General features: G+C 46.8%; 1 protein-coding gene across 6 annotated transcripts in view; it reads left to right on the top strand.

Moving 5' to 3' along the window:
- Window positions 1–21,505, top strand: part of SUSD6 (sushi domain containing 6) — a 91,218-nt gene that overhangs the window by 64,187 nt on the left and 5,526 nt on the right. For 4 of the 6 annotated variants that reach the window (XM_074327296.1, XM_074327298.1, XM_019733414.2 and 1 more), the window contains exons 3-5: window positions 16,604–16,801; window positions 17,784–17,922; window positions 20,576–21,050. In XM_074327296.1, the coding sequence (XP_074183397.1) occupies window positions 16,604–16,801; window positions 17,784–17,922; window positions 20,576–21,035 (797 nt within the window). In that variant the 3' untranslated portion in view covers window positions 21,036–21,050. Of the gene's footprint in view, window positions 1–16,603; window positions 16,802–17,783; window positions 17,923–20,575; window positions 21,051–21,505 lie in introns of those variants that run through there. The other 2 variants (XM_019733412.2, XM_019733413.2) reach the window with 1 other exon arrangement.

The following is a 21,505-nucleotide window of genomic DNA, read 5'->3' as shown; positions in this document are numbered from 1 at the left end:
TCCCATTTGGGGAAGGAATTAATGTTCAACTAACATTATTCTACTGCAAGGTCTGACTGGAGGCATCTGCAAGGACCCTGAGGATCCCTGATTGCATGTGTGATGAGCCTTTTTCCATGAACAAGGCTTGGAGACTGGGGAAACCCAGGAAGAGCTGTCAGCCTGAGTAACAGGCCTGTGGCACGTGCTGCCTGGCTGGACTCCCCTCCATGCGGTAAACCTCCGGGCCCTGGATGCAATCCTGGCTTCTTTGTAAAATGCAGGTGTGTGTGTTGCTGAGTGCCAAAGATCCTTGGTCCTGGGCACAGTCCTCATTTGTGTCTGGGCCTAGCTCAGTACATTTTCTCTGGATTCACCAAAATGACTGGGCCTTTGGAGTAGGGGAGTGAGGGGGCAAGAAATCCAAACTTGCTACCTCGCGAGGCAGTTCTGAAGCAATGCTCTGAGCAGTCAGCTTTTAAACATTTGTCTTAGGAACAACCTGTCCTCTGGTACGTTGTAAGTCGACACTCCAGTCGCCTTTGTGTAATGAATTTGGACTTTTGTGCAGCAGCTGAGAAAAGCTCTCAGCAGTGGTGAGGTGTGGCTTCCTGCCAGCCCCCAGCGCTCCAAGCAGTGTGGCCGGCTTCGTCTGTGCGGCGTGTCTGCTGGAGCAGTCACCGGAATGTTTGTCCTCATATTTTGTGAGGATGAGTTGAACATGGAAAAATTACACTGCTGATGGTACTTATAAAAAGGGTAGCTCTTCTAAAATTGATATAATTGAGGAAAAGATTTTGAAATTAAATGAGTGTGTCAGTAGTAGGGAATTATTAGTGTCAGTTGAACACTTGCTGACTATAACTAAATAGCCCTGCTCAGTTGTGAAGAATGAAAAAATAATAGTTAAAGAATAATGTATAAAATACCCAAATTGTATTGTCTAAGATTGTCTCTAAAAGCAGAGTGTAATTAGGCATTTTACGACCTTGTTTGGACTTCTGAGAACATGACTTCTTATAATATAGTATAAATCTACTGTTTGACTTTGGGGGCTCTTTTCAGGGAAATGGGGGACTACCTCTAACCAGGTTCTGGTGTGATTAAGAGTTGTGCAAAAACAAAACCCTTTTTGTAAGTGTGCAGGGCCCTTCCAAAACTGTGAGAGTTTATCTTTTGGAATATATTCCATGCTGATCTATTCTCTTAATGGATTAATGCCTTTTCCCCTGCATTGTACTCATTTATGAGGTATGATCAAACAATATTGGTGAATGTTTAAATTTAAAAAAAAATTTTTACAGTATAAGACACATTGCATTAATCCCCCCAAAATAATCTCCCTCACTTCGAACACACGTATCCCATCATTCTTGCCACTTTCTGAAGCAGTTCTGGAAGTTCTCTTTCATGAGTGTCTTTAATTGCACTGTCGTGGCTGCCTTAATGTCCTGAATCATTTTGACTTTGGGGAAGAGCCAGAAGTCGCATGGTGCCAGATTTGGTGAATAAGGTGGATGAGGATACACCGTAATGTTTTTATTTGACAGAAATTTCCATGTACCAGAAGGGATGTGTCACATGGAGCCTTTCCGTTGTGATCAAGAAATATGGTGAAGGGGCAGCCAAATGGCTCAGTTGGTTAGAGCGCGAGCTCTCAACAAGGCTGCCAGTTCAATTCCCGCATGGGATGGTGGGCTGCACCCCCTGCAACTAAAGACTGAAAACGGCGACTGGACTTGGAGCTGAGCTGCGCCCTCCACAATCAGATTGAAGGACAGTGACTTGGAGCTGATGGGCCCTGGAGAAACACACTGTCCCCCAATATTCCCCAATAAAATTTAAAAAAGAAAGCAATACGGTGAATACTGCTGCCGAGTGCCATCCAATGGAAAGGCAGGGATCTTCAATATGGGAAGTGGCGTGTTGAACTATATATAGTAACTGTGTGACAAGTTTCAACTTGTTCAGTGCAGTCAGTTGGATGTGAGCTACGGTTGACAAGGTGTGTGTTAAAGTGTGCGGTAAATCATTGATCACAAACAACATATTAATATGAAATGGGCAAATGGTTTCATCCTCCATCATGACAGAACTCCGTGTCACACATCACTTCTGGTATATGTCAGTTTCTGTCAAATAAAAACATTACGATGTGTCCTCATCCACTTATTCACCGGATCTGGCACCGTATGACTTCTGACTCTTCCCCAAAGTCAAAATGACCATGAAAGGTAAATGCTTTGAATCAATTCTGGACATCGAGGCAGCCATGACAACGCAGCTAAAGATACCGTGTTTCCCTGAAAATAAGACCCAGCCAGACAATCAGCTCTAATGCATCTTTTGGAGCAAAAATTAATATAAGACCCAGCCTTATTTTCTATAATATAAGATTGGGTCTTATATAATATAATGTAATATAAGACTGGGTATAATATAATATAATATAATATAATGCCGGGTCTTATATTAATTTTTGCTCCAAAAGATGCATTAGAGTTGATTGTCTGGCTAGGTCTTATTTTCTGGGAAACATGGTATGAAAGAGAACTTCCAGAACTGCTTCAGAAAGTGGTAAGAACAATGGGATAAGTGTGTTCAAAGTGAGGGGGAGTATTTTAAGGGGATTAATGGCAATGTGTCTTTTATTGTAATACATTTTTTTAAAATTTAAACATTCACTGTATTGTTTGATCACACCTCGTATATTGTAATTTCTGTCACTTTTTTTTCCATTTAGATAGATTTAACCTAGGATTTTAAGCTGTCGGATGGGCTTCTATTTAAATGGCTGAGCTACTGAAATATTGCTAGCTTGCTCTATCTGGTAAAGCTCTAAGTGTGGGGAGATAAGAGAAAAACAACCACCAACAAATAACTGTTAACTTTTCGTGTTTTTCAGTCTCGATCCCTGACTTTGTGGGTATAGAGTCGTTGCATGTGCGTGCTTTAAGCAACTAAGTTTTTAAGGAGAAAATAACCAGTGTCCCACACAAGGGCACCATTATAATAGAAAGAGGAAAAAGCCTCTTTAATTATAGCAGTGTTGCAGCCTGTTCCCAGGGCCGGCCGGCCACGGCATGGAGTTGATAAGCATACAGTGTCTTTCATACTTGCCATTGCAACATGTTAATTAAGAGAATTCAGCTGTGGCACCAGCTGGGGATGTCTGGCTTTGTGGAAGATTGCAATTAGATGCTTTATTTTCTATTTTCTTTTTCCCCTTTCAACTTTGGTGGAATTCCTTTGAGTAGGGGCTTTTAGTCTCAGCAGTATAAATACTTCAATGTGCCTAATTATGTAATCATACACTTATACTCCTCTGTGTACACACACATCGTTTTATGGAGTTTTATCCCCTTTTCTAGTACATGAAACACATAGCCCGCTTTTGGGCTGGTAGGGTGGAGCCAGACTCCTCCGTGCAGGAAGAAGAGAAGGAACAGAGACAGTGACTTTCCTCTGCTTATGATCTGCCCAGAGGCCTCCCTCACGTTGCCTTCTAGGGGCAAGTCCTTTATCTCTTAAATAATTAGCATCTCAATTTCTTAGCAAAGTCAAGGTAATTTAAATAAAATTGGGCTTTATACTACTGTGTCTTTCCATTAATTTGCAAGTGCAGTCTTAAAATGTGTAGTGTTCTTTTTCCCAGTCCTCTGCTCCAGCCAGGCATGGGTATGGGCCTGGCCAGGAGAGCTTCTGCATGCAGACACAATGGAACCCATTGATTTCTGCTGTTCCGCTTGTGCAGTAAGGTCCTGTGACCCCAGCTGTTAGAACCAGGACCTGGGAGCAGCTGCTTGCTGAGATCCAGTCCTCCAGGGATAGGCCATCTGCTGCCACGTGAGAGAGCCCTGGGAAAGGAATTGATGACAAGGTATCTTTGTATTCCTTCCCTCTGCTCCAGTCCCTCTGGATCTTTCCCTGCCCCCCTCACCTAGGGACACTTGAGAAGCATGAGGAATCTACACTCGAAAACTCATGTGCTTTTCCCCTCTTGTCTTTCCCTTATCCCCACTCCACCACATCAGCGTACCCAGCTCCATGGACAAAGCTTTTCCAGAGTAGGCAGCAGACTTTGCTGGTTTCTTCAGCTGGGTTAGTACTAGAGGGCAGACTTGCATTTTATTATTAATAACATGGCTTTGCATTTTAGGACTGGAAGCTTCCTTAAAATCTCATTTTATAGAAGAAAAATCCAAGATTTTTCATTCCTTATCTTTGTATTCAGGGCCCTCCTTGTTTGGGCGCCAGCCTGATTTTCTTAATTTCCAGCCCTCTTCTGTTAAACCTGGAATCATTTGCTGGTTTCCGTACTCATACCACCTCTTCTTGCTTCTCTGCCTTTGCTTGTATCCCTATATCCTCATGTGTTCTTCTCACTCTCCTTTATTCCAGTCACAATCCCATAATCACAGTCTTTTATCCCATGGCCACAATCTTACTTCCCTTACAGTCAGTCCTGATACCATTTCTTCCCTCCTTCTGATCTCTTCCTCATTGGATTAGTCCTTCTGCACAACCTTCTGTCGTAGCCCATCTTGACTTGTAACGTGTTTCTATAATGGTTACTTATTGGACACTAAGCTCTCAGAGACTAGGGCCTCTATCTTATTCATCTTCCTACGCTCCTTCCCCCATTGCCTGCCAGTGTTTTGGTACTTAGTAAAAGCTTGTTTAATAATGAATGGAGAAGTGTAACCCTTGCATGAACTCTAGGAAGTAAACAGAGTAGATATTACTGTTCTTATAACCTGGTTGGGGCTCCTTATCTATATCCCCAAAGAGTATGAAGTCTCCTCAGGGACAGAACCATGTATTATTATTTGCTCTTGAATTTCTAGCACCAACTTGGCACATTTGCAAGGGCTCAGTAGATATTTGTTAAATTAATAAACGAATTCCTATTGGGAAAGTGAAACCAAGAAAGAATAAGAATTAACATTCATGGGGGCTGCCGGTTAGCTCAGTTGGTTAGGGCGCGGTGCTCTTAACAACAAGGTTGCCAGTTCGACCCCCACATGGGCCACTGTGAGCTGCGCCCTCCACAACTAGATTGAAACAACTACTTGACTTGGAGCTGATGCGTCCTGGAAAAACACACTTAAGTAAATAAAAGTTTTTGAAAAACCAAAAAAAAAAAGAATTAACACTTGTAAATGTTTCTTACTCTCTTTTGGGTGAAAGTTATTAAACCCATTACTTTTTTTTTTTTTTAAGATTTTATTGGGGAAGGGGAACAGGACTTTATTGGGGAACAGTGTGTACTTCCAGGACTTTTTCCAAGTCAAGTTGTTGTCCTTTCAATCTTAGTTGTGGAGGGCGCAGCCCAGCTCCAGGTCCAGTTGCTGTTGTTAGTTGCAGGGGGCGCTGCCCACCATCCTTTGCGGGAGTCGAACCAGCAACCTTGTAGTTGAGAGCCCACTGGCCCATGTGGGAATCAAACCGGCAGCCTTCAGCATTAGGAGCACGGAGCTCCAACCGTCTGAGCCACCGGGCTGGCCCTAAACCCATTCTTTGAAAGACAAAAGATTAAAGGGTTTTTTTCTGCTCACTGGTGTGACATTTGGACATACACGTAGGTACCTACTGACACACAGAATGGGTAAGGCCGCCACAGGCAGCATCTTCTGACTAGGAATCTTGGACTGGTCAGTCAAAGTGGCTTCACAGAGTCAGGGGCCAGAGACCAAGGGAGGCTAGGGGAGATGACAGGAACATGGGCCTCAGCGTGACAAATAAAGGGCAGTTGAGACTCTCCCCCTGACTCTGACCAGGTCCAGACCCAAGCTTCATAAATCTGTTTTGAGGTCTCTGCTGAGTGATCAAGGAGAGTCGGCAATCTGCTAAGGCACCAGGCTGATACATATGCAGGGCGAAATCAAAGACAAGCAGTCCCAGGCATATGGGAAAGCACCTTGAGGGCCAGGTGCCCTGCTTTGGACTTCAGGGATTTGTGTGGATTCCTCTTGTTTTTCAAGTTCCTTAGAGGCTTAAGTCAGGCTTTCTCAGAGAAAAGGATGTGGGAAGAATTCTCAGGAGCGGAGAGGCTCTTCTGTGCTGCCTGGGAGGAGGAGCGGGCTCTGCGAGGAGCACTCTGGCCTGCAGCCCCTGGACTGACCTCCGTCGGCCCATGTGGTCCAGAATTTTAGAAAGACCCCAATGTCGAAAGTAGGGAAGAGCGAAAAGACCCCTGGGTGGGTTTCATTCCTCCCTGCCCTGATCAGCTGATGAGAGCACAGGGTGCCGAGTTCCCCCGCTGGGAGGTGCGGAGGAAACCCGGAAGGCACCACACGCCGCTCTTCCTGTGGTGGCGACGAGAGAGAGTGGTTTCAGATAGGTGCTTTAAGAAATAGAACCTCATCCCCCACAAGACGAGGAGGAATGTCTAGATCAGTGGCCTGGTAATTTTGGATTCCGTCTACCCATGCTCATTTGTCAGTGTTTCTTTCCCTCGTTGGTTCAGAGATGAGAAGTGCAAGACCCATGGTCCTGCAGCTTTATTCCACCACCACCACCACCACCACTACCACCACCACCACCCCAAAAAAGAAAAAACCCTTTTCTTTTCCCTTTTATATTTCCTAGTCCCTGTCTCTGGGAAGGTCAGCCCTTACAGAATGGGCAGGTTTCACTATTTATGGTGTGTCTGTCTTAGCTTCATGGTCTGAGTTACACCTTGTCGGTCACAAGGAGACCCCGTCATCTCTTTCTTCAGAAAATTCCATTCAGACCTTTACCCCTCAATGACTGGTGAGTGTTTTTCTAACAACTATAGTGTTTTGCTGGTTTTAGGTACCACCGTCCTCAGCTGATTTCTGCCACCATCCATAAAGACCGTTTTCTGATGATTTCCTTTCGTCCTCTGCAGCTGTGTAGGCCTGTGCGTAGCCGTGGTCTGTTGAGCAGCTGCTTGACTCCCTGGTGGTACATGGCAGAGGCTGTTTATTTGGGGCTTTGTAAGGGATGCCCCAGTGACGCTGTACATTCTGACGCTGGCAGAAAGGTAGCCCTCTGTCTAGGTTGCACCCCATTCTGTGTTTCGTGGCAGTCTTCTTTTTACATGTCCTTCTTGGAAGACTTACATTCCCAGCTGAAAATGCTCCCATACCTTTCCCGCTTGCAGCTTTGGTATCTGTAATGCTTAAATAGCTCCATTGTTTGTAGTGCTCAGAGATTAGTGAAGGTCTTAGATGTCTTGCCTTCCCCCCCCCCCCCACTTCTCGGGGGAAAAATGTGGCCCCACTTGAGATGTGAGCCAAGTCTTCTAGGCACAAGGAAACTCACCAGTCCACATTCTTCTACGAACAGGATTCCCTTCAGCTTTTGTCCAAAAGTACCCCACCCCCATGTTACACTTCTGTAGGTCTTGGGGCAAATGTTTCCAGTGACATCTATTAATATAATCTAGGAGCTTTCCTATAACAGAGAGGAGGGCAAGCCAGAGTTTGAATTTACACTGTTAATACTTAGTAGCCCTGTAACCTCAGGCTATTACTAAATTTTTCAAAGACTTAGTTTCTTCTGCTGAGCAAATTGAGTCTTATAGCAGTTTCCTCACAGGGCAGGACAGTTAAATAGGATGACAGCTGCGAAGAGCCCAGTGTCGTGCCTGGAATAAAGGTTAACTCTCGGCCTCACTTCTACCCTGCTGGACAGTAGACATCTTTACATTTATTTTAAATTTAAATTTCTGTTTCTGGAGGCCTACTGTGTGTTCTTGGCACTGGACGTGGCATTAGGAGTTACCATTCAATTGTAGAGTTGGAAATGAAACCACAGCTGTGAAAACTTTGTTTCCAAGAGTCCAATCCTGATTTAAACTCCAAGGCAGTCTTCTAAATTAGTTATCACCCGCTCACCGATTACCCTTCTGAGGTTGGACAGTGCCTTAAGCAGCTGACTGGGGAAGCCTGCGTCCTCCTGGGGGTGGGGGATTCTAGGGGGATGGCAAATGCAAGTGCAGCTTAGTTAGATGCCAGCGTGAAGGAGAACAAACCAGGAAGTAGCGAGTGCTCATGAAGTAAAGAAATGCTGACTGCTTTCTCTTCACCCTTTAACTACCACTCTCAAGGGGAACATAGCAGTGTTTGTCGCTGCACATGGAATGGCCTGTCATCCCGCATCCTGGGGATGATGGTGGGGGACAGCTGTGGACTGCTCTGTAGGTCACTGCACTGCGTGGATGGCTGTAGACACTGCGTGGCCCCAGCCTGGGCAGTAGGATGAAGGAGAGCGGTCCTCCTGCCCGCCCTTCTTTCAGCAGTTATGACAGTAAGGGCGCTGGGGGTGCAGCCCCAGGTGGCAGCCTCTTCCCCCAAGTCCCTGAGCTGTGAGAACAAGAGGGGGTGAAAGGGTAACAGGCCATATGGGAGCCATTCGTCAGTCCAGAGCTGCCCGGGCTGTTCTGTGAAGGGAAGTGGCCAAAGGGGCTGGCGTATTACTGAACTGGAGCAAGGGGAGAGAAAAGCAGGCTCCCCCAAGTGCTCATCTTGCTCTGTTCTCTGCCTGTCCCCTCTCCAGATATCCAGAAATTTCTGTAACAATCCTTTTTCTTTTCTTTGCCAAAGTCTTTGCCCTTCCAGAGGTAAGGGTTTAGTTTGCTATGTGAAAGTACATGTAGAGAATTTATCAGTGCCTGGTCTGTGCTAGGCACGATGCAGGACGCTTCCAGGTATAGTTTTATCGGTCCTCCCAGACACTGCGTGGAGGGGACTGCTGGCTGTTAAAGAGTAAGGCTCAGGAGAGCTCAGGCAGCTGACAGGGTCGCAGAGCCGGCCCCTGGTCAAACCCAGATTGCTCTGTCTGACCCCCGAGGCCGTGCTCTTACCCCCCCCCCCCCATGGCCCTGATCCTCTTAGGGCTCTTTGCTGTTGTCTGTTCTGGAAACTTATCTTAAATCAGAAACCACATGACCCTTTGCAGTTAGAAGCAAGACGGTGCCTTGAAATGGGGGCAAAATTTTGCAAGTTAAGTAGTTTTCTACTAAGCATCTACTCTCTGTCAGATTCTGTGCCAAGAACTGGGGGGTACAAAAATGAGCAGAGCAAATGCTCGTCGTACAGTTCGGGTGGGCGGGTAGGTGGGGTTAGTAGAGAGGTGGAGGAAGGACTGACCCCTGAGAAAGCAATTGCAGAGACAGTGTGGTGATAGTTTACAGAGAGGATGAAGGTGTTATGAGAACACAGGAAAAATAAAGCATCTGCTTCTTGAATACTTAGAGTGTGACAGACCCAACACCAGGTCTTTTACCTACATAATTGTGATGAATCTGTACAGCAGCTCTGGGAGGTCGACACCTGTCGTACCCCCATTTTACAGCCGAGGGGGAGGAAGCCCTGCCTACGCCCACATGGTGGGGAACTGGCAGAGCAGCAACACGTGGGCACTCTCATTTTAGCCCCGTGCTGGTAAGCTCTGCCCTGTGCTACCTGATTCTCTCCAGAACTTCTCTTTGGGATGTTTTGGTTTCCTGAGCAAGGCCATTCCAAAGTGACCTCGGAACTGAATCTTGAAAGATGGGTGGGGTTGTAGCTGATCTGACCACATTTGCTTTCATGGCAGGGTTTCCAGGCTGAGGAGAGAAACAGCACTTCTTCTTTCGGAATGAGTAAGGACTTTGGTGGCTGCTTCCAGGTGACAAGAGTTTTCATGTTTGGGGCAGGGTTCAGTAAAGTGTTCCTTCTTGTTGGCTGTGAAGCTGCTGGCTGGCGTTTCCCCTCGCCTGTGAGGTGGAGGGAGTGAGGGGCCCACACGTAAAACAAGATGGACTGGCTCTGAAGCCAGACCCACCCATGAGTCGCAGGGCTTGGGCTGGGCCTCTCTTAGGAAATGGGGCCCTCAGAGGAGCTGTAGGGGGCAGCCTAAGCCATGAGTGGTTTCTTTCTGTTCCCCCATCCACTCCAGGGCCACACCCTGGGAAAGGCTGGCCCTCCCCTCACATGTGGAGAGTTCTCATGAGAAAAAGGATTCTGTCTGGACAATGGGCTTCCTGTCTGACTGCTGGGAAGGGTTGTCTTAGAGAAGAGGAAGGTTGCACATGGCGTGAGAAATCATCTCTTCCCGATTGCTGCAGCCAGCTTTAGACTTTTCACTATTTGAGTGGAGGGCCAGGCAGGCAGAAAGCCAGGGAGAGCCATGGACAGAAGCAGCCCTTGGGTATCTCTTGAGTAACTGAACTCCTGCCTGTTTCCCTGCCCCCACCTGCCTCAGCAGATGTAGTAGCTTCTGCACAGACAGGATGCTTCTCCTCAAGCCGCTCATACCCTGTGTTCAATTCAAAAACCATGGTGGCTGCAGGACTTTTATGAAGGAAACTCAAATAGATGGTGAGGCCAGCCACCCACCCAACTTTAGACAAATTTGCAAACGTCAGAAGAGACTACAGAGGTCATCTAGTTCAGTGCCTCAGTACTGAAACAGGCCTGGAGAGGCCAGTGTCCACGACAGTACCCAGATTGTCTGTCACTGGGCTCCCCTCTGTGTGGCTCCCTTTCCAGAGGAGAATCTGGGCTCAGAAATCCTGTTACTGCCTAGTGCCATGGGCAGTCCTGCCCCCTGCTGAGTGACCGTGAGCAAGTTTCTTAACCTCATTCAATTTGCTCATCTGTCTCATGTTGTAACATGTTTTTTACAGGGTTTTTTGAAGCTTAAATGAGGTAAGTGCTTAAACTAGTGCTTGGCATATAGTAGATGGTCAATAAATATGACCTGTTATTACTGAGATTTAAAGGGGGCCTCAGAAGGAACCTTTTGACTGTAATCAGATAATGGCCATTTAACCGCTCTCTGCATTTGTTTGGAATACCCATCCCAGCTGTCTTGCGAGGCTTTCTTGAGGAAAACCCCGTCCCCTTTGAGCTAGCCTGCTCACTGTATAATGACTTTCCTCTCACATACAGAGTAGCTCCATGTTCCCAAAGCTCAGAGGGGGCGCTGCAGGATGGAAGCGGGGGTGCTGCCCTGTCAGCAGGCCCAGGTGTTCTCAGTGCTTAGGAGCTAGGCTGCCTCAGGAATCCAGCTGCATGATTTACAGGTGTGTGGTTTGGGGCAAATTTCTCAACTCCGCTAAGCCTCCTCGTTGTTCTCTGCAAAAGGAAGAAAATGTAGTACCTGTTTCATATAAAGAGAGACCTCAGAAGCGTACCTGGCGCATGTAATCCACTGTTTGTAGGAATTATTATCTTTCTCGTCTTCTGTTCCTCCCCCAAAAGAAAAAGCTATACATTTGAACACCTTTTTGCTCTGTTCTCACCTGGATTTTTCTCTCGCTCTCTGTACTCCTAAGAAACCATTTGGGACTAGAAGTAGAAATTGGACCTTCATAAAGCAGGAAAAGAGTTTGAGAGCGAGCACATAGGCTATGCTTTTAAAACAACCCGACGGGACCCTGAGCGCTCAATGCTGTCTTCTTTCCACACCTGCAGTTGAACCTAATATTCCGTGCCCTATGGCATGATGCTGAACCCTTTCCACTGTTTTTTGGTCCCCAGGCTCATGCTGACTCTCAGACACAGACTTGTTCTGCATTGAGCACCTGTGCTGCCCAGCGCAGTGGCCACTCGACCCATGTGGCTACCAGGAGATTTAGAATGGCCCGTGTGTATTTCTGTTGGACGATGCCATGCTGGATATGTGGTTTTCATCCTTTGCATCCCTCCCTCCTTATTTTTAGCTCTGTTTCTCTTCTTCGCCAGGGCCTGTCACCTTCCTCTGGCTGCCAGCAGTGCTCAGATGAGCCTGTCTGCCCAGAAGGACACCCCAGGCTAATAGAAAAGCGCACCTTTGAACATCACCTTCTTTGATTTCCATTGGAGTTGGCTGTGTGCGTGGCTGTGTCCTCCTAGCTTCTAAGCATTTGAGGGCACAGGCCTGTCACTGTCACATTCAGTTTTATGGCCCTCCTGGGGTGTCTTGTGTGGTGACCACACCTGCTTTAATCATTGATGGAATCACAACCAAATAGGAACATGGACGATTCTGCCTCAACTGTGTCCTGATGATTACGACGGCCATACTGGGGTGCTGGGCTTGGGGAGCCTCTTTCTGCTCCCCTAAATTCCCAGAAATCCTTCTTCAGCCAGCCTATTTTTCAGCACCCTGATTAAGCACCTGTTTCTCTGTATCCAGTTTAGTTCTGCTGCACTGATTGTTTTGTCTAAAACGACATTATTTCAGAGCTGTGAGTGGACACGACAGTTTCTCAAGCCTCAGTCACTGTGTTCGGAAGTGTCGTGTGTGCTTGACACTGTCGTCAACCAGAAACCTCTTTTGTTGAGAGCCTTTTAAAAATGCGCGAGGTATTTAAACATCTGCTTCCCCTCCTCAAGTTGATTTCACATTCCCTCCTCCCCATGCCTCGTTTTGAAGGGGTTTGAGTATTTGTTCAGTTCGTTAAACTGAACGCTGTGACCCTGGGGCCTTTCCTAGAGCTTGTTTTGATTTGCTTTTTATGAACTCTTATGAAAGTTTGTTTTGTTTTAATTTGCTGCCACTTCCTAAAAAGCTAGTCCCCCAAACAACAAATGCAAAGAACATTTGAAGAGCTGACTGAAGGTTCTTACTGGTTTCTACTGGGGGTTTTAGGCTGTGGTGGCGCTGTGGTGGAAGTGTCACCGGATCGGTTTGCTTCTCCTCCATCTGCGCCGTCACCAGCTGGTTGGATGGCCTGTCCCTGAATGACTACTGTGCACCGGCCGGGCCCCTGAAGAATTACCTCACCGCTTCCTGTGCTCGCCAGAAGCCAGAGTGGCTGAGAGAGACAGTGGAAAGCAGAGAGGGAAACTAAGGATAATTGATTTTTTTCCCCTGTAAAATTTCTATCTTTTGGTTTTCTCCCTCTCTTTTTAAAATTATGCAGCTTTGCCAAATCAGATGAGTTTATTGTCTTCTTGAGGTTAAGAACAGAGCTTGTAACTCCCTCTGCGGACCTGGGGTTGTCAGAGAGTGAGCCGGATGCTCAGATTAAGTCAGCCTGTTGCCCAGAACAGTGGCTTCTGGAAGCCACTGGATGATTTATTTGTTCTTCCTGATCTTTCCTTTCCTGCTAATAACGCTGCGCGTCACTGAGAGGGTCCTCGCCAAAACCTGCCTTTGCCAAGACTCGCCCACTCTGCTCTTCTACCGCGTTAGAAGGCTGTATTTTTTTCTTGTTTTCTTGGTGTCTTAAAATGACCTTGCCTTTTTTGTTCCTTCTAAGTCCTGCTTATTTCCTTCTTTGGACCAGGGGCAGCCTCTTTACGATGCTGAACCTTATACACTTTTGTTTCCTTTGTGTGACCTTCATAGGTCAACGTAGAAGAACTTTTATACAGTTAATTTTACTATACTAGGGTGGCTATACTGTACATACTGTAAAGGTTCTCTCTACCTCTGGTCCATCTCACATCAAATTTAGCTTCTCTTGTAATTCTGCCCTTCTCAAGACCCTTCAGAGGCTCCCCTTTTCATTTGAATATAGTGTGAACACTCCCTGTTGCAGTCAAGATGGTTTAATTGCTCTTTACATTTTTGGAGAGGGTGCAATTTTTCTTTATTATATTATGCAACCCAGCTAACCTGGGCTACTACTCTGGACTTACCCTGCACTTTCCTACTTCAGTGCATTTGCTTCAAACTACCACCTCCTGTCCTGAGGACGTAAAGTCCCGTTTGAAATGCTGCTTCCTTCATGGGCCTTTCCTCATGTCCCCCACACAAGATGGGATCTCTCCTGCTTTCAGTTCCCTCTTATAACACTAATCACATTCTTTGACATGTCTTAGAATCAATCTGTGTAGAATATCTTAGGAAGAATACAGAAGAAATTGGTACGGTGTTTAGAGAGAGGTACTGAGTGACTAGGGCACGGAGAAGGGCTCACTTTTGACTGTACATTCTTCTTAGTTTTTTAATTTTATACTATGTATACTCTTATACTTCCTATGATTTTTTTCTATGAAAGTATTATGTACATAACAAAGATCCAATCTGTACAATGCTATAAAAGAATGCTGGGGAGTATAACCTCAGAGTAGGGAAAGTGTCCTTACACAAGACACAAAACTCAGGAGCCAGAAAGAAAATGACTCTTAAAATATGTGTGTGCTTATTTGTCATATCTCTATGTAGCTACAAGTACCTGAAGTGTTGGTCTTTCTATCCTTTTCCAGAGCACGGTACAATGACCCCTACATAGTAATCAATGAATATTAATTGAATTGAAATTGAATTGCAAGTCACTTCTTTGTAGACCTCACTTCTTTTTATAAAATGAGTGCTAGTGACCTTCAGGGTCCTGCTGAAGATTCTGTGAGGATGTGGCTTTATGAGCAGAAATTCCCAGCAACGCAGGAGCAGCTCTTCCCCTGAGACCATCTTTCCCAGCACACTGGGCAGTGTGGGTCCTGCCTGCTTCCAGGGGCTGCCCTGGGGTGCTCAGCATTAATTATGCGGAGGAAATGAACCAATTAGACATAGTAAGAGGAGAGCCAGGGGATCTGTGGCAGGCTTGTTGCCCTGAACAAAAGAGGGAAAGTATAAAGGGTGAAACAGTTTGCTGAGGTTTCTTTGGAAATTCAGCTGGCCAGCTCTTTGAACTACTTGGCCAAAGTTTAGATAGGCTCCAGAATGCATGTTTGCCTCTGTCTCCCTCCTGCTCAAGACTTTGGACGAGGTGGGTGGTGTGGGAACCGTCTGGAGAAGGGAGTGAGGAGACTTATTTGGGCTCATCTGCTAGTTTCAGAGAAGCTACCCAGACTTCTCCGGATCCCTGTGGCATACACCCCAGCTTTGTTTTGTTAATGAGCTCTTTAAAAATGGAGACTTGGGGCTCAGTTGGTGAGAGCGAGAGCTCTGAACAATAGGGTCGCCGGTTCGATTCCCACATGGGCCAGTGAGCTGCGCCCTCCACAACTAGATTGAAGACAATGAGCTGCCGCTGAGCTGCCGGAAGGGCGGCCGGATGGCTCAGTTGCTTAGAGCGCGAGCTCTCAACAAGGTTGCTGGTTCAATTCCCTCATGGGATGGTGGGCTGTGCCCCCTGCAACTAAAGATTGAAAATGGCAACTGGACTTGGAGCTGAGCTGCACCCTCCACAATTAGATTGAAGGACAACAACTTGGAGCTGATAGGCCCTGGAGAAACACACTGTCCCCCAATATTCCCCAATAAGAAAAAAATTGGAGTCTTTTCTCTCTATCTTAGTGCTAAGCAGCTGGAGAGCGGGGAGCCATTGTCCCCTGGTAGACACGTCATCCAGTCCCAGCCTGGCCAGCAGTCAGCTTGCTAATAGCAGTTTGTAGGTTGAAAGGAAGTGGTATTTGGTGAGATGCGGGAAGGGCACCTCTGAGTGAGTGCTGGGTCGGCCTGTGAATGGGAGAGCACCTATCTGGGACAGACAGTGACTCCAGGTCTGTTAGAGGAAGTGGAAAAAAACCCCACAGATCCTATTCTCATACTGATGTCCTTGTGGTCTCCAGGGTGGGGCGGCCGTCAGCCAAATCCAATGTCCTTTGCAAACTTGTGTCTTTCTTGCATTCGTGAGGCTATGGAAAGTTGAAGTTAGTGGGTTTCTGGCCGTCCTGCCAGCGCGCCTTCTCTCCCAGCTTAGCTTTCCAGACAATGGTCCCTTAGTGTCCACGCTGCGGCCCCTCCTGTTTTGGCTACGTACACCCCGTAGCCCACTGCCTGGGGACTCAGTTCTGCAGTGTTGGTCCGGGGTCAGAAGGGCAGGCCATGGAATCAGAGGTCACCCTCTCCTCCCCAGGGCTGCTCAGACCTTCCAGCTCCTCTGACTTACCATTTCTGCAGCTTATCCACATCCCCCTAACTGGCCTGTTTGAATGGAAGGTAACCTTGATACACACTCTTCATTAGCTCATGGGGTAGAAGCAGTGTCTGCTGGGGAAAGAGCACAGATATTAAAACCAGAAGACTGGACTCTGCTCCCAGGCCTGCCATTTACTCTGTCTTACGCATAGCTAAAAGTCATTTAACATCTTCAAAGGGGAGTCATGATAACTACCTCATGGAGCTGTCAGATGAATACGTAAGATAGGAAGTGAAGGGGCTTTTAAAACTGGACAGTCCTGAATGAAAAATGTGGATTTGCTACGGGCTGGAGACACCCGATGCCAGTAACTAGTCTGGAAATGGGAGGTAATCCCCGCAAATCCATCAGAAATCTTCTCTGCCGCCAAGATGGTGCATTTGTATTACGCGATGAAGTCCTTTCTGGTATTGATATTGGAAATAAGGCTAGCATTTCCCCCACCGGTTAAGAGTTTTGTACCACCTTTCGCTGATTCATTGTGTGTTTCATTAGGTATTGTTAAAACCATATTATGCGCTAGATCTCTGAGTTCAGGACTTGGTCAGAGTCTACCATTCAATTGTGGATGCAGCTCTCTTAAGGAGCAGTGGGGAGAGGAAGGGAAAATTTTGCAAGCAGCCAGACTTCCCTTGTTGCCGGCGCACTTCCTCTCTCAGTGGCAACCTGAATTTCCAGGGCTTGACCAACAGCCTTTCCGTTGGACCAGCTCTGCTGCTCTTGTGTTTCTTGTTGAGGCTTCAGAACTCGCCCCGTCCGTGTCACTGAGAGGACTCCCACTAGAAATCCTCACCACTCTCTTTGTCTTTGCAGTGTGTTCCCTGCCCCCAGAGCCAGAGAATGGGGGCTATGTCTGCCACCCTCGGCCCTGCAGAGACCCCCTGAACTCGGGCAGTGTCATCGAGTACCTGTGTGCTGAAGGCTACATGTTGAAGGGTGACTACAAATACCTGACGTGTAAAAATGGCGAATGGAAACCAGCCATGGAGATCAGCTGCCATCTCAACGAGGGTCAGTTGGGCAGATGAAAAAGGGGTTCTGCTTTTGTTTAACTTACAGGAAACGGTGCCCGCTTTCCCCAGAGCGTCCTGTGCTGGGGGGTAATACAGCCCTTTTGATGCCCTGAAGTCTACCTTCTTTTGTGATTTCATGTCTTTGTGAAAGATGTTTGGGGTTTTTGGTGCATGTCCCACTGTGGTTCAGCTGAGCCGCTCATGGGCTCGGTCGCCTCACTGAGGCATCTGTTCTGCTATGTAAGGCCTTTGATGCTCAGAATCTCGTTTACCTAGCCAAGTACTGGTGGACTTTGTGTTTTGCTAACACATAAGCATAATGCCAACACCTTCTGTAGTGTCTCTTTTATATTATTTTTTTCTTGAATGATAATGGACTGTTTTGTTATGGAGCTACAGTCCAGCTGGACAGAAGATCTCCCCCCCCCCCCACCTCCTCCTGTCATGCATGACAGAAACATCCAGCTGGCTGCGGGAAAGTGTGCATCATCCAGCTGTCTCTGCTTCACACTCAGGCTGCACGGCCATGACACCCCAGAGAAGGTTGGGGACCGGCCTGAGAATGACAACTAAAGCTGCAGGATCTTAGAACAGCGGGTTATTACAGCCCAGTTCTTACAAATTTTTCTGCTACATGAGGAAAAAGATGGGTGGACTTAAGATAGTGGAATGATGTGTCCATTTAATGACTACTGGGGACAGGATCGGAAGTGGTTTATAAAGATAATCTTTCCATGCGAGTGAGGTTAGGTGTCAGATGGCCCTCAGTGAAGGGAATATTAGGTTCAGGAAGCGGATTAGGGAAATGGCCCCTTTCCTTGTTTGCATAAGCTACTGTGCACTGTTACTCCTAAAATGGCCCTCGCTGTGGCATGTCTCTGCATGGAACCATGCAAAGGGCCTTTGATAAGATCAACTGTGGGGCTCATGTTTTATGTGTCTGGATACAAACCGCTTCTGATAATGGCTTGTTTCTGTAGACAAAGACACCAATACGTCACTCGGGGTCCCCACGCTATCCATAGTGGCTTCCACTGCCAGCTCCGTGGCGCTCATTCTCCTCCTTGTGGTGCTGTTTGTGCTGCTGCAGCCAAAGCTGAAGTCTTTCCATCACAGCAGGTGAGCCCAGTTGCAGTGGGTGATGGGCATTGCGGTGAGCGCTGGCCTTTGGCAGAGGGTTGCTGGGATGTCTGCCAGCCTGTGCGTGTCTGTGGGTGCCCAGGGAAAGGAAGGGGCCCTGCCATGTGTTACACTCCTGGATGTGCTGGGCACTGTGTTGTTGCTTTACATACATTATCTTAATCCTCATAGGAATATTTCAGATAAGGAAACTGAGGCTTAGAGAGGTTAAGTCATTCTCTCAGGTCTTCCCTCTAGATGATGACAGAGCTGGGATCTGAACCCTATCTGTCCAACTCCAAAACCATGTCCAAAACCATGTCCAAACCAACTCCAAAATCTACATTAGTGGCTTTCAGAGTGTGGTTCCAGCACCATCGTCACCTGGGAACTTTGAGGAATGCAAGTTTTCAGGCCCCTCCCAGACCACCTGAGTGCATTGCCCTGGCAGTTCCTCCTTCCCTCCGACTGGAACAGTTTCTGTTCATTCACAGCCCTTCAGAAGTCACTGTCGTCAGTCACAGGCACCAAGGAACAGCATACAATGTTCCTACTTGGAATTTACAGATATGGACCAGGCTCTGTTTAATCTCCTGGACTACGTGCGATTTTTCTTTTTCCTTTGTTTTGTTTGAGAGAGAGGGTATCAGCTACTTTTAAGGTTGTTAAATAATTAATAGAATAAAGAGGATTTGGAAGGGACTATTTACTTGAGAGAATAAGCTGTTTCCACATAAAGTCAAGCTGATCTTCTTGACATTTCATTCAAATAGGGAGCTTTTCCCCCTTGTAGTTAACTAGTTAGTTAGTCTGGCTGATTTTACCTCTCTTGAGTGGAAGATAGATTTGGTTTTCGTTATGGACTCTGTTTAGGTTTTGTACTGTGTACATGTATTACTTTTTAAACAACAACAAAAATTATTTTGAATAACTACTTAAGCACATGCTAGAATACACACTGCTTTCCTTGCCACCTTATCATCAAAGTTTTCCTTCCTCCAGAAACCTCTGAGCACTTTCATGAGTGCCACTTCTGTCATCCTCACAGTGTGTATGCCATTTGAATTGGGTAGCACAGGTTTTACCTCCAAGAACAGATGAGGAAATTGAGAACTAACAACAGTCTAGCAATATAATGCGGTCCAGCCATGGACCATATGTCCCCTATTGTGATGCACTGAGGAGGGCACAGCAGCTATCCAGTGTTCTAGGCAAACATTCGCCTCCATCTAATCCCAAGGAAGCAATTGGACAAGTCCAGGTTGTGAGACATTCTAGGAGACGGCTGGCCTAGAGTCTATAAAAAAAAGTCATTGTCATGAAAGAAAAGCTGTAGGGGACTCTTCTGGATTAAAGGAGAGGAAAGAGACAGGACAGCTACGTAAATACAGTGCATGATCCTTAATTGGGTCATGGATGAAAACAAACACCTGGAACGGATGTATTTGTGGCTAGTTGGGGAAATTTGTGTTACAGTATTATACCAATGTTCAATTTCTAGGTGTCATATGCTGTAGTTACACAGGAGAGAAGTTCTAGGAGGTGTGTACTCAATAATGTCTTCAACTTACTTTCAAAATGGTTTGGATTAAAAGAAAAGTGTACACACATAACAAGTGATCCCCAGAAATGTGTCCATGTGAATAAACCGCAAACATAATGTTGAGTTGAGTAAAAGAAGCCAGACACATACACATATATACCCACAAATTTACTGTATACCCCATTCATAGAAAGATCAGAAATACGCAAGACTATAGTGTTGGAGGATTTCATGTATATGCAGTAAAACTATTAAAACAAAAAGCAAAGGAGTGATTTTCACGAACATTTGGATGCCCGTTACTTCAGGTGATGAGGACGTGGGAGGTGATGGGCAGGAGAGGAGGTCTGGGTGCCGGCAGGTTCTCTTTCTGACCGAGGTATGGTTTATACAGTGTGACCTTCGCGATAAGTCACTGAGGTACACATTTTTCTGTGTGTTATTTTCCATATTTGTGTTACAATTCATACACAGTATTTTTTTAACTTTAGAAAGTTAAAATAATAATAATAATAAGGCACGCAAAGTGGCAGAGTCAGAACTAAATTCTTCCAAGTTGGAGTCCAGTATCCCATTTCAAGACCACAGTGCTTCTCTCTACTCTCCTTTTTTAAAAATTGCTGTGTGGAGATGTAATTCACAGGTCATTCGGTGTGGCCGATTAGAGTCCACAGGCCATGGTTTCAGTGGGTTCCTGGGTATGTGCACCCATCGTCCTCTCACTTTCTCAGCCTGCCTGTGCCAGACGAATGGCTCTTTGCCCAGGTCTCTAGGTGCCTAGTTTTGCACAGTCTAGGTGCCTGTGAGCCCAGAGGTTAAGAACACAATCTCTAGAAGCAGCCGGAACTGGATTCACATTCCAGCTTCCTCCCTTACCAGCTGTGTAACTGTGAGCAAGTTATTGAACTTCTCTGAGCCTCTTCTGCATTTTTGGTGACTCGCTCTGTGAAAGGGCTCAGGGAGGATTCGGTGTGACCAAGTGTATACAGCACTCAGTGCGGTGTCCGGCGGATGGTCAGCGCTCAAAATTGATTGGTACTTAGAGTGTTGCAGTATTCATGTGTGTGTGTGTTTTAATTCTTCCTTTGTCTTTTCCTCCTCCGGATACAGGCGTGAGCAGGGGGTATCTGGGGACCAGGTCTCCATCATGGTGGATGGAGTCCAGGTTGCGCTGCCGTCTTACGAGGAGGCTGTGTATGGCAGTTCCGGTCACTGTGTGCCGCCCGCTGACCCCAGAGTGCAGATTGTGCTGTCAGAAGAGTCTGCGCCCAGTGGGAGGAACGGGCCGAGGGAGCAGCAGCTGCAGGACCAGGGCGCCTGTTCCTCTGCAGGTGGAGAGGAGGAGGCCCCGGGCCAGTCTGGACTGTGTGAAGCCTGGGGCTCCCGGGGCTCAGAGACTGTGATGGTACATCAGGCAACCACCTCGTCCTGGGTGGCCGGCTCAGGGAACAGCCAACTGGCGCACAAAGAAGCCCCTGATTCAGAGAACAGTGACATACAAAGCCTTTTATCCCTCACATCAGAGGACTACACAGATGGTAGGTGGTCTGTGCTGAGCGTGAATTACTAGCAGCTCAGGGTCCTTGCTGGGAGTGAGGAAGGACTGGGAGCCTCTAATAAGTGGTGTGGGGGCGGGGGGCTGCGAAGAAAGACAATACCTGGGGTATTAGCCTGCACAAGAGGATTTCACCCTCAGCTCCAGATAGTTCTTTGGGCTCTGTATAGGGACACTTTCACTGTTGTCTGTGAATTTTAATGGTTTGGAGTCTCCAAAATTATTCATGGCCACATGGCTGTGCTAAATCAAAGGGTAGACAGCTGGTTGGAGGTGGGGGTGGGGGTTTGTCCTCTCGTTATCATTTTTATGTTCCCAAAAGGACGGGAATGATGAGGAGGTGTGGGGTCATATTACAGAGAAAACTGAAGCCTATTTCTTTTCCAGAGCATTCGAGTACTTCATTGTAAGTAGGAGAATGTCAGGTCCTATGTTAGTTGGTTTTCTTGCACTATCTCAGTTAAACCTCTCAATGATCCTGAGAA

This window comes from Rhinolophus sinicus, linkage group LG03 (assembly GCF_036562045.2).
Source record: "Rhinolophus sinicus isolate RSC01 linkage group LG03, ASM3656204v1, whole genome shotgun sequence".
In the NCBI taxonomy this organism is placed as follows: Eukaryota; Metazoa; Chordata; class Mammalia; order Chiroptera; family Rhinolophidae; genus Rhinolophus; species Rhinolophus sinicus.
The sequence above is the reverse complement of the archived record's forward strand: the minus strand, read 5'-3'. Positions and strand labels throughout refer to the sequence as shown.